This window comes from Macaca fascicularis, chromosome 9 (genome assembly GCF_037993035.2).
Source record: "Macaca fascicularis isolate 582-1 chromosome 9, T2T-MFA8v1.1".
NCBI lineage: Eukaryota > Metazoa > Chordata > Mammalia > Primates > Cercopithecidae > Macaca > Macaca fascicularis.
In genome coordinates, this window is record NC_088383.1 from 14,670,444 (window position 1) to 14,685,510 (window position 15,067).

General features: G+C 44.6%; 1 protein-coding gene across 27 annotated transcripts in view; it reads right to left on the reverse strand.

Moving 5' to 3' along the window:
* The window catches only part of FRMD4A (FERM domain containing 4A), a 693,055-nt gene that overhangs the window by 97,408 nt on the left and 580,580 nt on the right, over window positions 1–15,067 (reverse strand). For all 27 annotated transcript variants that reach the window (XM_074001073.1, XM_065520301.1, XM_015455575.3 and 24 more), the window contains one exon: window positions 5,641–5,724. In XM_074001073.1, coding sequence (XP_073857174.1) covers window positions 5,641–5,724 — 84 coding nt within the window. The remainder of the gene's footprint in view (window positions 1–5,640; window positions 5,725–15,067) is intronic.

Here is a 15,067-nt window from a genome sequence, read left to right on the forward strand (position 1 = left end):
CTCCCCAAGTGCTGGGATTATAGGCATGAGCCGCCGCGCTCAGATGAAATCCTAGTTCTGATATAACAAGAGGTTAGGTGGCTCCTTGGCGGCAGTGGCAAGCCCGCCCCCTGAGAAGTGACTCTGATGCCCATGGGGTAGGAGATATGGCCGCTCCAACCCCTGCCTTCAGATGGGCGGAGCCAACCTTGGGAATCCCAGGGAAGCAGGTGCAGGCAGAAAGCCCCACCCCCACCTGCTGAGGTGTGGAGTCCAGACACCTCCGCCTCCCTGGTCTGGCCCCAGAGCTTTGGAACCTCAGTTCTCACTCTCCTGTCTTACTTCTCTTCACCCTTCCTGTCCTCCGTCAAAGCTCTGTGAGGGGAGGTGATTCCAGGGGTTTACCCTTGAGATCTCAATAGAGGATCTTTATTATCGATTATTATTGTTTTCGAGACAGGGTTTCACTCTCTTGCCCAGGCTGGAGTGCAGTGGCATGATCCTGACTCACTGCAAACTCCATCTCCTGGGTTCAAGTAATTCTCCTGCCTCAGTCTCCTGAGTAGCTGGGATTACAGGTGTGCACCACCACGTCCGGCTAATTTTTGTATTTTTAGTAGAGATGAGGTTTCACCACATTGGCCGGACTGGTCTCAAACTCCTGACCATCTGCCCACCTCGGTCTCCCGAAGTACTAGGATTACAGGTGTGAGCCACTACACGCAGCCCTATTATCTATTATTCATCACCCCAGGATCTACCTAAAGCCTTCTTTTACCCACCTTTTTCTGTTTGCATGTTTAGCACGGCCAGCGTTGGCGGGGTAACAGGTTCTACACATTCGTCACCTAGTCTTTGTGAGTAATTTATTTCTCTTTCAATGACTACCTTAACCTCCAACTAGTATCTTTTAATTTTAATATTCTGGAATTTGATGCATAGAGGACAGTGAGCAGTCTTGATAAAGAAGATCTTTATGAATACCCAGAATGAGGACCAGCCAGCTCCAGGGACCCTTGCCTCAGTTGGAGCGTCACTTCCGTGGGGTCTGGGCATCCTCTATTCAGAAAGGGGCAGACCCAGCCATCTCTCTCCTTGGCTCCCACGTGCCGAGGAAGTTCTATGTCAAGTGTGACAAAGTCATCTCCTGATAAACAATTCTCGAAAAGCATGCTCCCCAAGGGCAGGCCCAGCCTCACGAAACCTGCAGAGCTGTGTCAGGAGGTTCGGCGGCTCCACTTCTTTCCATCCCACTCACTAACTCAACAGCTGCCTTGGCGTGTTTCCTACCATGTGATCTGGGGTTTTGTGAGGTCGACTCCTAGATCCAGGGTCAAGCAACTCGGTGTAGATAGGGGCCTTTTTCCTTTGCAGCTCTAGGGAGAGAGGGTCCCTGGGGTGAGCTGAGGAGGTACAAGTCAACATAGCACTGTAGCCACGAACACACAGAAGGCTCAGGAGAAACACCAGTGAAAGAAAGTCAAAACCACTGTCAGAAAGCCACGCCGCTGTTTAACGACTACATGTCCTGACCACAGGGTTCTGGGTGGCTGACAGCTGCAGAAATCTTCGCCACCCCGTTTGCCCTGTAACTGCTGCTCTCTGAGACCATCTGTGAAGCCACAATAGTTGCCTTCTCCATCCTCAGTTTTTTCCTTCTCGTTTTGCCCCCTTAAACATGGTGGGCTCATCCTGGAATAACAGGCTCAATCCTTACTGAAAACCTATTCTGCTCCCAACCTGTCCCCACCTCTGCTCTGGAACTTTCCAGAGGGCTGACGTGCTCCGAGTTTTGCAGACAATTTTCCCAGACCCTAGATTTGTAGCAGGGACTCGAGGGGGTAACTAGCAGAAATCCAGGAGGCAGAGTAAGCACTGTCTGGATGACTCAGGGTTACATGGAGGAAAAAGGCAAATGACCAAAGCTGCCTGTGCCCGGGTCACTGGCTGGGTCATATTGTTAAGTCAAATGACCTCTCTGCAGACAAGGGGGTACAGAAAATGCATGGGTGATGGAAGGGGAAATAGGGATGGTGATATATGGTTCCCTGTCTCAGAGCAGCTGCTGGCCTGCTGTGCTCAGTGGTTTTGGGGTGAAAAACGATGTCCCTGCATACCTCACTGAGGTGGTAGGGGTGGTCAGGTGGTCCAGCATTTACAAACTGGGCCTGCGAGGGAGAATCCAGGTTAGGGTACTGATCCCTCCTTGTTCTGTGGCCCTGGGCACATCATTCTAACTTTCTGCCTCCATTGCCTCCTCAACAGGGAAATCGCATGGTGTGAAAAGTCCATGCTTGTTAAATGTGCGGGGAGCATTAGCAGAAAGGCTTCTTGCACCATGACTCAGCATTATTATGCTGCTTTCACTGCTTTTTAATGACAGGAGGTGACTATGTATTTCCTCTCTTAATTACTGTCTGAAGTAGGTTGGTGTGTGTCATCCCATTTTGCAGAGGAGAAACTGATGAAAGCTACCTGGCTAGTCACTGCGGAGGCTTGGCTGGGATGCTAAGACCCACTGCCTTGGTCACCAGGCTGCAGCCTGCAGGTTGCCCATCCAAAGTGTGAACTCCAGCGGGGGCAGGAGAGCCCCCGAAGAATGGTGAGTACACCTCCTTAGTTCAGGAATGATTAGGGGAACTGGACACTCTGGGCAACTGTGATGAGAGGGGTAAAAAGGTCTCCCCCACCGGTGAGGGGTCCTGGTTGACCTTGCTGAGTGTTGATTCTGAGACCCAGAGGGAAAAGCAGCGAACAAGCTGTGTGCACCTGCTCTCTCTTCATTCTCTATCTGTATGAAGCAGGGACAGCACTTATCCCTCTTCTTGCAGCTTTGCTTTTTAAAAATCTATCTATACATAGGGGTACAAAAATACAGTTAGATAGAAGGAATATGTTCTAGTATTTGATCATACAGTAGGGAAACTATCGTTAACAATAATTTGTTGCATATGTCAAAGTAGCCACAAGTGAAGATTTGTAATGTTCCCAACACAAAGAAAAGATAAATATTCGAGGCGATGGATAGCCCAGTTACCCTGATTTGATCACCGCACATTATGTACAGATATCAGAGTATATATACATGAAAAATATGTATAACTATTATGTATCAATAAGAATCAAAGTCCATATAAATAAGGTTGAAATATTAGAGCCAACACCAAGTAGCCAACCACGGTGAAATGAGGTGGAAGAATCTGTTGTGGTTGTGATTGTTGTTTTTCAGCAGGGTATTGTCAGGAGGGTCCCTGCCATTGACTTTTATACATCGTCTGGATTGTGATGCTGACTGAGTGGCACATGGCTCCCCCATCCTGCCACGCTCTTGGGACATTTAACACTGGCTTGGGCACTTATGGGTCTGAAGGAGTCTCAGGGAAAGTGCTGGCCTGGTCATGATGGTATGGGATGTTCTGCCAAGCCAGCTATAGGTGAAGATGTTTATACAGAGAAGAGACAGAGAGAGTGTGTGTGAAGGGCGAGGTGCCTGTGGGTTAGTAATCATGTGTGAGCACAGAGCAGATAATGGAGAAGGTGAAGGAAAAATCCAGAGACACAGGAAGGAGAGAAGAAATTCAAAACTCTCAGATGTGTATAGCGGTGTTCTAAGGTTTGGAAAGGAATGAATGGGTGACTGATGGACACAAAACAGGACAAGTCTCAGAGGCGAAGAGATTCCTCCCTGGTCCTCTCTAGTTACGTGCTCACACCCTCGGGGCCTTGACCATTGGAGTTTTGGAAGTGAACAGCCAGGAGGCTACAGAGGGATGAGGCCCAGTGGCACAAGGAATTAGGGAGGTGGGTAATAGGGTCCGTGAACAAGGAAAAGGGACCATCATTTTTGGGCATTCGGATTGCAAGTCTCAACATTTGGAAACTGATGCGTGCAAAATCCCTGCAGGTTAAACAGATTTTGCTCTTTGGGGGCAAGTTATAGTTAGAGAAAGTCATTATCTATTTACATTTATGTTTCCAAAAGAGGAGTGGCAATAAAACAGCTCTGGGAGATGAAATTAGGGATGCCAGACACGGAATGGAGCTCACAGCCTCGGGCCTGGGCGCCAGCTCCCTAGCGATGTGGTCTCTCAGAGAGATGTGATTTATGAGCCAGAGTTGTTTTTTGTTTTGTTTTTTGTTTGAGATGGAGTCTCACTCTGTCGCCAGGCTGGAGTGCAGTGGCACAATCTTGGTTCACTGCAACTTCCAACTCCTGAGTTCAAGGGATTCTCCTGCCTCAGCCTCCCAAGTAGCTGAGACTACAGGCACGTGCCACCATGTCCAGCTAATTTTTTTGTATTTTTAGTAGAGACAGGGTTTCCTCATGTTGGCCAGGATGGTCTCCATCTCCTGACCTCGTGATCTGCCCGCCTCGCCCTTCCAAAGTGCTGGAATTATGAGCCAGAGTTTAATGCTGCTAACGAACCCTGCATCAAGACATGCCCCACCCCAGCCAAAGGAATCTCTTAGCCACCCGAATCAATGAACAACTAGGTCACTGTCTGGATAAGTGTCCAGAGAAGATGAAATGCTCATAATCCGTATTTTTCAGAAACTGTCATCAAAAGCACTGACACAAGTCACGTGTTGTAGTTTATTAGAATTGACTTGGTCTGTGCTTTTTGTTTTGCTTTTAAATAAAAGGAGTTGCAATGATTTCTGTTAGGGAATCAGAAGGAACATCAGAGAGCGGTATTGCAGTTATCAAAGGGCAGTGGCCAGGGCTTAGGAACCCAGTGGGATTTCAAAACATTATCCAGGAATGCAAGCCCTGCTCAACTGTGGCCCAAACCACAATCTGGGAGCCTTTCAAATGCTGGAATCATTCAGAATCAGTCATTTAGGGCCCGACAGATGAGCTAAGGCATAATGTTACATAGTGGCTACATCAGGAGATATAAAACATCGAGGGAAAATAAAAGAATCAATCTCTCTCTTCTGAAAGAAAAAAGTCCTGTGGTTCTCCCACATCTCAAACCTCAACATGCTGTCATCAAATGACAGGTGTTCCAAAATGAAACTCTAGCAGCACACGAAAGGCTCTTCAAGGTGGCAAAGCTTCCAAAGTGAAATTTTAGAAGGTATTCTTTTTGAAAATTGAAAAAAAAAAAAAAAAAGAGAAGAAACAAAAAAGGAGAGGTCTCACGCACAATGCTTCACTTAAGTAAATGCAGAAAACGGGTGGGGTGTGGTGGCTCACACCTGTAATCCCAGCACTTCAGGAGGCCGAGGCGGCCGGATCACCTGAGGCCAGGAGTTCGAGACCAGCCTGGCCAACATGGTGAAAGCCCGTCTCTACTAAAAATACAAAAATTAGCCAGGTGTGGTAGTGTATGCCTGTAATCCCAGCTACTCAGGAGGCCGAGGCAAGAGAATCGCTTGAGGGACAGGTTGCCATGAGCTGAGATCATGCCACTGCATTCTAGCCTGGGTAACAGAGCGAGATCTGTCTCAAAAAAAAAAAAAAAAAAAAAATTAATTAATTAATTTAAAAAATAAATAAATGCAGAAAATGATTTCATGAAGACAGAAGGTACTTCATACAGCTGCGAGTCCAGGCTGGCACGTGGGAGCTGGTGGAGGGAGGGTATATTCAGTTGTCCTGTGTCCCCTCGCACTCCGAGAGGGGCTCGCTCCTGGGGAAGACGCCAGGGGTCTTACCAGTAGGCCAGGGAAGGGTGCTCCTTCAGGGCTTGGGTGGGAAGGGCTGGCAGCTTCTTCAAGTCACTCCTCACAACTTCATTGCTGAAAGAGATAATGGCCAGAAATGCACTCACCCTCTGAGGACATGACCGTACTCTCTGATACCACTTGGGCCGCTGCCTTGTCTGAGAGACCCCACATCTGCTTCCCTGTTAATCAAAAGCAGTGGGAGGAAGGGGCGCTCTCTTTTTACTCCCTTAATACAGATGTAAACGAAGGCAGAACACGCCAAGCCCAGTAACCACCTTTCACCGTGCAGAAAGCAGGACAAAACACCTCCAGATGGCCAGGGGTGTCTTCCCAAACCCTGCTCTCACAGACCGGCACAGAGTGAACGCCCCTGAGCAGCCCTCAGCAGAAATTCGGGGAGAAGAAGGGTCCCCAGGGGTCCCCCAGGGCAGGATCTTAGGAGAAGCTCCCCAGAACCCCGCCGTCAGGCTCACATTGCTCAGAGAATGGGCAATGGCACACTGTCTCCGTAACAGCGTTTGCTCTGCTAATACACAAAGCTGGTTTTCATGGTTTACGTTGACCAAATGCTGGAAACTGTTTTCTGAAATATGACAAATAAATACTGATGGAGTCTCCTTTATCTGAAATGCTCGAGAGCAAAAGCGTTTCCGATTCCAGATTTTTTTTCAGACGTTTGACTAGTTGCATTTATATACTTACTGGTTGAGCCTCACAAAACCTGAGCATCTGAAATCCGAAGGGCTCCAATGAGCATTTCCTTTGAGCATCATGTCGGCACTCAAAAAATTTCAGAGTTTGGAGCATGTTGGAGTTCGGATTTTCAGATTAGGGAGACTCAGCCTGTAACTTTTGCTTTTGAGGAGGCTCAGAAACTACTTAGAAAGTGTGAACTGCATTGTCTGGGCCAGGCTGAGCATCCCATATCCTAAAATCCCAAATCAGAAATGTGCCAAAATCTGAAACATTTTGAGTGCCAACATGACGCTCAAAGGAAATGCTTATTGGAGCACTTTGGATGTTGGATTTTCAGATTTGAGGATGCTCAACCAGTTGGTGTATAACACAAATATTTCAAAACCTGAAAGGAATCTGAAACACTTCTGCTCCCAAGCATTTGGGATGAGGGAGACTCAACCTGTACCATCAGGTGGTTTTATGCATCTGGTCCTGAAATCAGAAATTCTTTTCCCTGTAGACTCACACATGCTTAGGTTTGGAAGATGCTTTAAACTCCCCTAGCTTAACCAGCCTTCTTCAGGTGCCTGACTCCTCCCTAGACACTCAGCAGGTCTGCATCCCCTCTGGGCTGGACCATCTGTGGCGTCTGCACCCACCTACTACCTCCACAGTAACAAGCGGCAGCCACTTTGGGACAGTTTTGATACTGAAAGAGCGTTTCCCTATCCTGGTCCACCAAAGAGCCTTGGAAGCCTTAGCCGGGGTTGCAAAGGCACACATAGGAGAGTTCTGCCTTCGATTCGCAGTCCTGACTTGGGCTACGTGAGCAGCTTCGAGGTTGCTTATACTAACCAAGGCAAATATTGGCCACCAGGATACTGGGCAGTGCCATCTAAAAAGAAATGAAACAGGTACAACTGTTTCGTTTTTAGCAATGTTTTTCATTTTTAGCAATGTTTTTCATTGCTAAAAAGGAATGAAACAAGGTATAACTCTGAAGGAAGGAAGGAATTCCGCAGCCATAAAGGGGAACTCCTCAGGTGCTTGGATGGTGGACACTCCAGCACCCATGCTGTTAACTGGAGGATACAATGTTCCCTATGTCCCTGGCAAGAAATACAGCCAAGGGCAGTGCAATGAGCAGCATCACCAATGGATGCCCAGTACCACTGGGCAAAACCACACCAATACACCACTACATTACGTCTGTGCGTGGTGATAAAGAAACACATGGAGGTTTGGTGACATTACAGCGTTCCCAGAAAAAGCATTTTTCTGTTGCCCTAAGAAAGAACGAGGCCAGGCATGGTGGCTCATGCCTATAATCTCAGCATCTGGCGAGGCCGAAGTGGGAGGTTCACTTCAGTCCAGGAGTTCCAGATCGGCTTGGGCAACATAGTGGGACTCTGTCTCTACAAAAATTTAAAAAATTAGCCATGCACAGTGATGTATGCCTGTAGTCCTAGTTACCCGGGATGAGGCTGCAGTAAGCTGTGATTGCAACACTGCACTCCAGCCTGGGTGACAGAGGGAGACCCTCTCAAGAAAGAAAAGAAAAGAAAAGAGAAAGAGAGAGAGAGAAAGAAAGAGAGAAAGAGAAAGAAAGAGAGAGAGAAAGAGAGAAGGACAGAAGAAGAGAGAGAAAGAGAAGGAAAGGAAAGGAAAGCAAAGGAAAGCAAAAGAAAGGAAGAAAAGGAAGGGAAAGGAAAGAAGGAAGAAGGAAGAAGGAAGGAAGGAAGGAAGGAAAGAAAGAAAGAGAAAGAAAGAAAGAAAGAGAGAGAGAGAGAAAGAGAGAAAGAGAGGAAGAAAGACAATGACGATGGCCAGTGGTGTTGGTGAATCCTGGCTTCATATGACCAACTAGAGGGAAAAGCTCAAAGTGGAACTGTTTGAATCAATCCATCCAAGTACTTGAACTGTTAGAATCTAAATGGTAAGGCCAGGATAGATCAATTGATAATCAATAAGCTGAAGGTGTTTATGAAGCCTCTGCTATTACATGGAAAGAATTGTAGAGGATATAAAAAATGATGAGATATGGTCCTTAACCAGAAGGTGCCCACGATTTAGTTGGGAAGGCGAGAGGAACACCTACAAAGCTTACTGACCACAGGGGTGATGTGTGATCATGTCAATCCAAACAACAGACATGAAAGCTCAGAGGAAATAACGGCCCCCTTGGGCTCTGATGTAAGATTGGCTTTGGGGGAGGCTGTGCATGAATAAAAGGATAGGAATATCACTTTTATCCCGAGTGGAACACAGACAGACATGGGGGCCACATGAGCTGAAGAAATCCATTGTCAGGGGCAATACGCTGAAAAGGGCAGGTCAGGAAGAGAATTGTGAAACTTTAATGCCAGCTAAGAGGGTTCAGCCTCTTCTGGGTTTGATCCAGGAGGCAGACAGCAGGACAGCCCCTGGTGGTTTTCAAACGGGCAAACTCCTAGTGTTCAGGAAAATTCAATTCCAACCCCAAGTACAGTCGGTAATTTTTACGCGCATGCTATAAAGGCATAGTTTCAGCAAATATTCAATTCACCAAACATGTGAGGGCCCACATTGATGAATTTCCGGATCTTCTCTCCCGGCTTCACGGTACGTTCCCTGAGAAAAGGGATTTGATTTATTGGTCCATCAGCACACAGAGGGCTGGCTTCAATGTGAAAGGCACTTTTCTCAGATCAACTTTATTGGATGAAACCATGAGAAAGGCAATTAGTGACTCCCTGAAGGAGTTGAAACTTGAGTTTGGGTTTACTCACACCCATCACATCGAAAGTGTATTTGGGGAAGGAAGGAGCTCCAGGAGGAAGGGATCGTTTTACCCACCAAACCCTTGCTTGTTGGCAAACACGTTGCCCTGATGACAGCCACAGGTTTGATTTCCTCGCTGAAGCCTGCAGTGGGTTCTCTGGCTCTGCTCCAGGGCAAGGTTACACACAAAAAAATCTAACAAGAAATCACCAAGGCGTGAAGCCCGTCTAAATCCATTACATTCTGGAAGGGATCCATGGCCCTTCATCCTTCCCTGAGGACAAATCTGTAGAAATGTTCTGTTTGCTTTTCTGCTGTTTATAAACATCTGCAATAACTTAGGGGTGTCTAGCCCTGTCAATCCAGCCAAACTCTGTGGCTGAAAATCAGAAAGCTCCCCTAACAGGAAACTTGGTCACTCTACCCCCAGAGACTTGCAAGGCTGTGGCCTGACGAATGTTCTAGAAGTTCATACTTCCTCCCTCAATGTCTTCCACTTTGACGTTTTCCCCAGAGTTCATGGCATGTGATAAATGCCAACTTATAAAACAACTTAAGACAGTTCATTGTGGCTGCATTCCATTTTTAGAAAAATGCAAAAAAGAGCTGGATGTGGTGACTCATGCTTGTAATTCCAGCACTTTGGGAGGCCAAGGTGGGAGGACTGCTTGAGTCCAGGAGTTTGAGACCAGCCTGGGCAACATAGCGAGACTCCATCTCTACAAAAATAAAAATATAAAAAAATAGCCAGGTGTAGTGGTTTGCACTTGTAGTCCCAGCTGTTTGGGAGGCTGAAGTGGGAGGACTGCTTGAGCCCAGGAGTTTGACATTACAGTGAGTATGATCATGCCACTGTTCTCCAGCCTGGGCAACAGAGGAAGACCCTGTCTCAAAAACAAAAAGAATAGAAAAGAAAAAGAAAAATGCAAAAAGGTCTCTTGAAGAGCCAGTTGCTAAACTGAGAATAACATTTAAGGCTTCCTATCTTTAATATTAAGCAGCTTTTATTACAAACTCTCCAGCAGGTATGAATGTTGTCAGGACAAATGTGGTGTCCGTGCTGTGCTGGCCTTCGATGTAGTGGTTTTCTTGTTTGTTTGTTTTGTTTTTTCAGATGATGTGCCTGTCTTCTACAGCCTATACGCCTCATAAAACAAGGAAAGTTAGAATGAGCTACTGGGGAAAACCAAAGATTTCTAGCGATATCTCAAATAGAGAATTTGCCGCAGTGAACCACACCAAATTTAACCAAGATACCACAAAATGAAGGGAGCAAAAATTAAAACAGAGAGAAAGATGAGCAAAATCCACAATGTGTTTGCTTTTCTTTAAAAAAACCTGGAAATAACTTTTTCAAGAAACTCTCCTTGGGTCAAATGAGATATATGTAATTTGTGAGAGAAACTTTGGGCGAATCGAGTAGGCTTAGTGTGAAAGAATTCTTCCTAAAACCAGTTGTTTCTGTCTGCACTGGTACAAAAACAGCAGAGCACAAAACCCAGAACGTGATGCTAGCTTAACAGAAAGGAACAGCCTGCAATTCAGAAAGAGTAATATAATGCTAGCGTCGGCCTAACTCCTCCATATTTTATGGGCAGATCATGAAGGTCACGTTCTCGGGGGTGGGGTATTTCATAGGTAGAGTATTGCAGGTCCTTAATCGATTATCACAATTCCAAAATTCAAAAAGCTCTAAGAAACATTTCTTAACCCATCTGGCTGCAAACTTCATCTTTTTGCACGAGGGAACGATGGACCTTTCTATTTGCGCCCACTTGCTGGGCACATCCATGTTTTGTGCGGGAGGTGTCAATGTGTTTAATTCCAGGTGCTGCCTTAGGCCCTGCCCAGGGTGTGGTACAAGCCCTGAATTACCTGCCTAAATCCTGCCAAGTTCCGAATTCATAAACATTGAGATCCTAAAGTTCTAGATATGCATATGTGGCTCTGTGTTCCTTTATTTGATCATACAATGGACCTAGAAAACTGAGACAGATTAATGAGGGAAGTTATAGATTTTTATTCTTTGCTGATCTTTAAGAAAGCATGCAGGAAACAATCTTTCATTTCCCTTTCCTTCCTTCCTCCTCTTTTTTTTTTTTTTTGGTAAACCAAGGTGAAGTAGAGGTTACGACAAAGAAAAGGGAGCACCTGCCCATCTCTGCCTGATCCCATGCTTTTCCCCAAGTGTGTAGGAAAGAAATGTTGCAGGGGTTTTCCACCATTGGTTTGGGCCCCATCTGTCTGAGAAACTTCTTCTGCCATAGTGTGTGACCATTCACAGACAAAGGGAATCACCTGGAGGCCCCAGGAGGTTTCTCCAGCATGGGATTCTGAATTCTGGGCATGTATCATAGATATGTCACATGAATTACCAACTGTTTGTGGGGGGCAACATTTTTTTTTTTTTTTTTTTTTGAGACAGAGTCTCGCTTTGTCGCCCAGGCTGGAGTGCAGTGGTGCGATCTCGGCTCACTGCAAGCTCCGCCTCCCGGGTTCACACCATTCTCCTGCCTCAGCCTCAGAGTAGCTGGGACTATAGGCGCCCGCCACCTCGCCCGGCTAATTTTTTGTATTTTTAGTAGAGACGGGGTTTCACCGTGTTAGCCAGGATGGTCTCGATCTACTGACCTCATGATCTGCCCGCCTCGGCCTCCCAAAGTGCTGGGATTACAGGCGTGAGCCACCACACCCGGCTATGGGAGGCAACATTGTAAACACATTTATGAAATATGTGCCTTTCTATTTTTTATTTTATTTTATTTTGAGACAGGGTCTCGCTTTGTTGCCCAGGCCAGAGTGCAGTTTTGAGATCACGGCTCACTGTAGCCTCCACCTCCCAGGCTCAAGTGAACCACCTGCCTTAGCCTCCAAGCAGCTGTGACTACAGGTGCTTATCACTGCCACCTGGCTAATTTTTAAAATATTTTGTAGAGATGAGGTCTCACTATGTTGCCTAGGCTCGTCTTGAACTCCTGGACTCAAGCAATCCTCCTGCCTCGGCCTCCCAAAGTGCTGGGATTATAGGCATGAGCCACTGTGCCTGGCAGTCCCTTTATTTCTGTTGCTAATTGTTAAGTTATATAAGTAAAGATTTCTTCCTTGATTACTGAGTCTGGTTTTCTGGGGTGAAAGGAAAGTTTTATGAATTTCTAATTTATATTAGGTGTAAACATGTAAAATATAAAAACAAGTTTAAAAATTGTTTCATAAGTCTACAATTTCAGGCAAATAATTTTCTCAAAAAGCCCAAGAAGAAACGATTGATTAACTTATCAGTATCACTCTTTAGTTTGGGAATTTCCACTCTGAAAAACTGACAGAGTACCATAGCCATGAAACGTTTTGCTATTCACAGGTATAACTGAAAATATGATATTTTAATACATTAAATAAGTGCTTAACAAAAGAAGTAAGCTGTCATAATACAAAATTTCCTCCTTACTTGGCTTCTAAGCAATTACCATAGAATTCGAAGAATATCATCCCGCAAAAAAACAACAACAACAACAAAAAAACCACCCTGTCCCTATCCAAATACTTTTTTATGCTTTGAAAATGTGAATTACACACTTGAAAGCTCAATCAAATAGACTTTTGTGCATAAAACAAAGCTTTCTGTAACAATTTATAACTTTTCCACTTGAACATTTTGCTTCAAATTTTCACAGATTCTGTTCCTTTCAAAACTTTTGCTGGTGTGAAAGATTCCATCTGTGCTTCAATTACTCATGGCCCTTAAACTCATTTTTAAATCATGGGAAAATGCCACACACAATTCTTTCGTGTGTGCGTGTGTGTGTGTATGTGTGTGTGTGTAAAACAGTACATAAATAGTATATGAGAATTATATTAATTTCAATTCTTCCCATAGAAACTCTTCTTTGGGCTGTTAGGTGTGTTTCAAGTTTAACAGATTAACTTTTTTTTCCCTAGGATGTTTCCAATAGAAAAATTTGTAAGTTTAGATAGATATTATAGATACTGTTAAGTTACATAAGTTGTATTTCAAATAGTAACTATTTCAAACATAACTGAGTATTTTTTCACTAATTATCTAAAAATCTCAGCAAATCTATTTCTCCTACCATATGATCACATCAGCTGTTTATTTTCAAGCAGCCAGTTTAAAAACTGTAGGGAAATATGCCCCAAATGATCTAATAACGATTTGAAACCGAGCTTGCTTAGAGCTGTAGTAGTAAAACCACTTATGTATGTGCAAGGAAATAGTATTTGTATACTAGGAATTGTGATGTGCAGACTGCTGCTTTAGATTAATCAAGTCTCCATGTTGTAGCTGTCAAGAAAATAACTATGTCATCTTTTTAAAGATCACAATTGATATAAATGTTTATAGTACTAAAAAAAAGTCTTTTAGAAGAAAATGAGTTCTTCGTGTTCTTTTCCTCTTGATCATCTAAAACTCTTCCTTTCACCTATGACTTCCTAAAAGTCACCCTCTGGCCTGGCAAAAAAGACTTAAAAACCTGAAATTTTCTGATACCAGTAAGTTGAGTTCAGTTTATATTAATTCACAAATGGCTCTTTATAAAGGCAGAAGAGATTTCAAAGAAAGAAAGAAAAAAACCAAGGAGGCCCTTTTTTGGGGTCATAAAAATGTCTTTTTCTCCACACTAGTGAGCACACCATCCCATGGTTTATACAAGATAAAATACTAAAAGCTCTTTACATGTTTGCCTCTAATTGCTTTCCTGGGCACCTAATAACATGTGGTTTGTGGAAGTTAATGGGAATTTTTCAGCACTCCAATGCTCCAACTCCTCTTCTAAAATGGAGGGGAAAATCAATTTCCCTTGTTAATGAGGGACTGCTACTATTTGTCTTCATTGATTGGGTGATGCATTGTTCTATTTCTAAAAGCAAGCTGGTTTCCATTTTCTGTTTTAAAGAAACAGAAAGAGTAACTTGCAGATTGACACGGCAGGTGTACACCCAGATTTCTTAGCCGCCACTCACTGAGCTCTGAGAAGCTGATATTCTGGCACTTGGACTGGCATTTCACCTTGCACAGATGTCATATAAACTGACCCCCAAGTACTCAATCAAAACGTGAGTTCTTTTCCTTCGGTGGCTGTGTTTATTTGGAATGGCGAGCCTGTAGACACGGGGTGCCTTCCATCGCCCCTTAAGCATGTAATGGGCCCTGCTGAACAGAGCCAGGTAGGCAAAACGTGGCCCAAGAATCTTTCCACGGAATTTCCTTACTATCTGTCTTTTTCGGGTGCTGTTTGCTTTCTGGTCCTCATAAATCTCATGCTGGGAGAATCCTGTTTTAGTGATTAGCATCAGTATATCCAGTCCTCGGAAACAAAGATATTTCCAGGTCCCAGACGAGGGTCCAGAGTAACACAGCTTTACTGATCTGGTTTCAATAAATCTTGCTAATGAAAAATTCTATAGAACAGATGTTTTTTACTTGTCTCTGTTAATGTATGGACGATTCTTTATTTCAAAGGTAGTGTGATTTTGGCATTTGTGATTTGCGTTGTTTAGTGCAAAACATTTTAAAAGCACTTCAATATTGCAAAATGCTAAAGGTTAGTTTTTATTTTATTTTTGGAGACAGGGTCTCACTCTGTGACTCAGGCTGGAGTACAGTGGTGCAATCTCGACTCACTGCAGTGGCAGCCTCTGCCTCCCGGGATCAAACAATCCTCCCACCTCAGCCTCCCAAGTAGCTGGGACTACAGGCTGGGACTCACCACCATGCCTGGCTAATTGTTTTTGTATTTTTTAGTGGAGATGGGGTTTTGCCATGTTGCCCTGGTTGGTCTCGAACTCCTGGGCTCAAGCAATTCACCCGCCTCGGCCTCCCACCATGCTGAGATTACAGACGTGAGCCACCATGCTTTGCTTAAAATTATTATTTTAAGCAAATTTGCAGCACATTTTTAGAAAGATCAGAAGGGCTGGCAGAGGTGAAGTGATTCTCAAAATCAGGGTAAGGAGATTG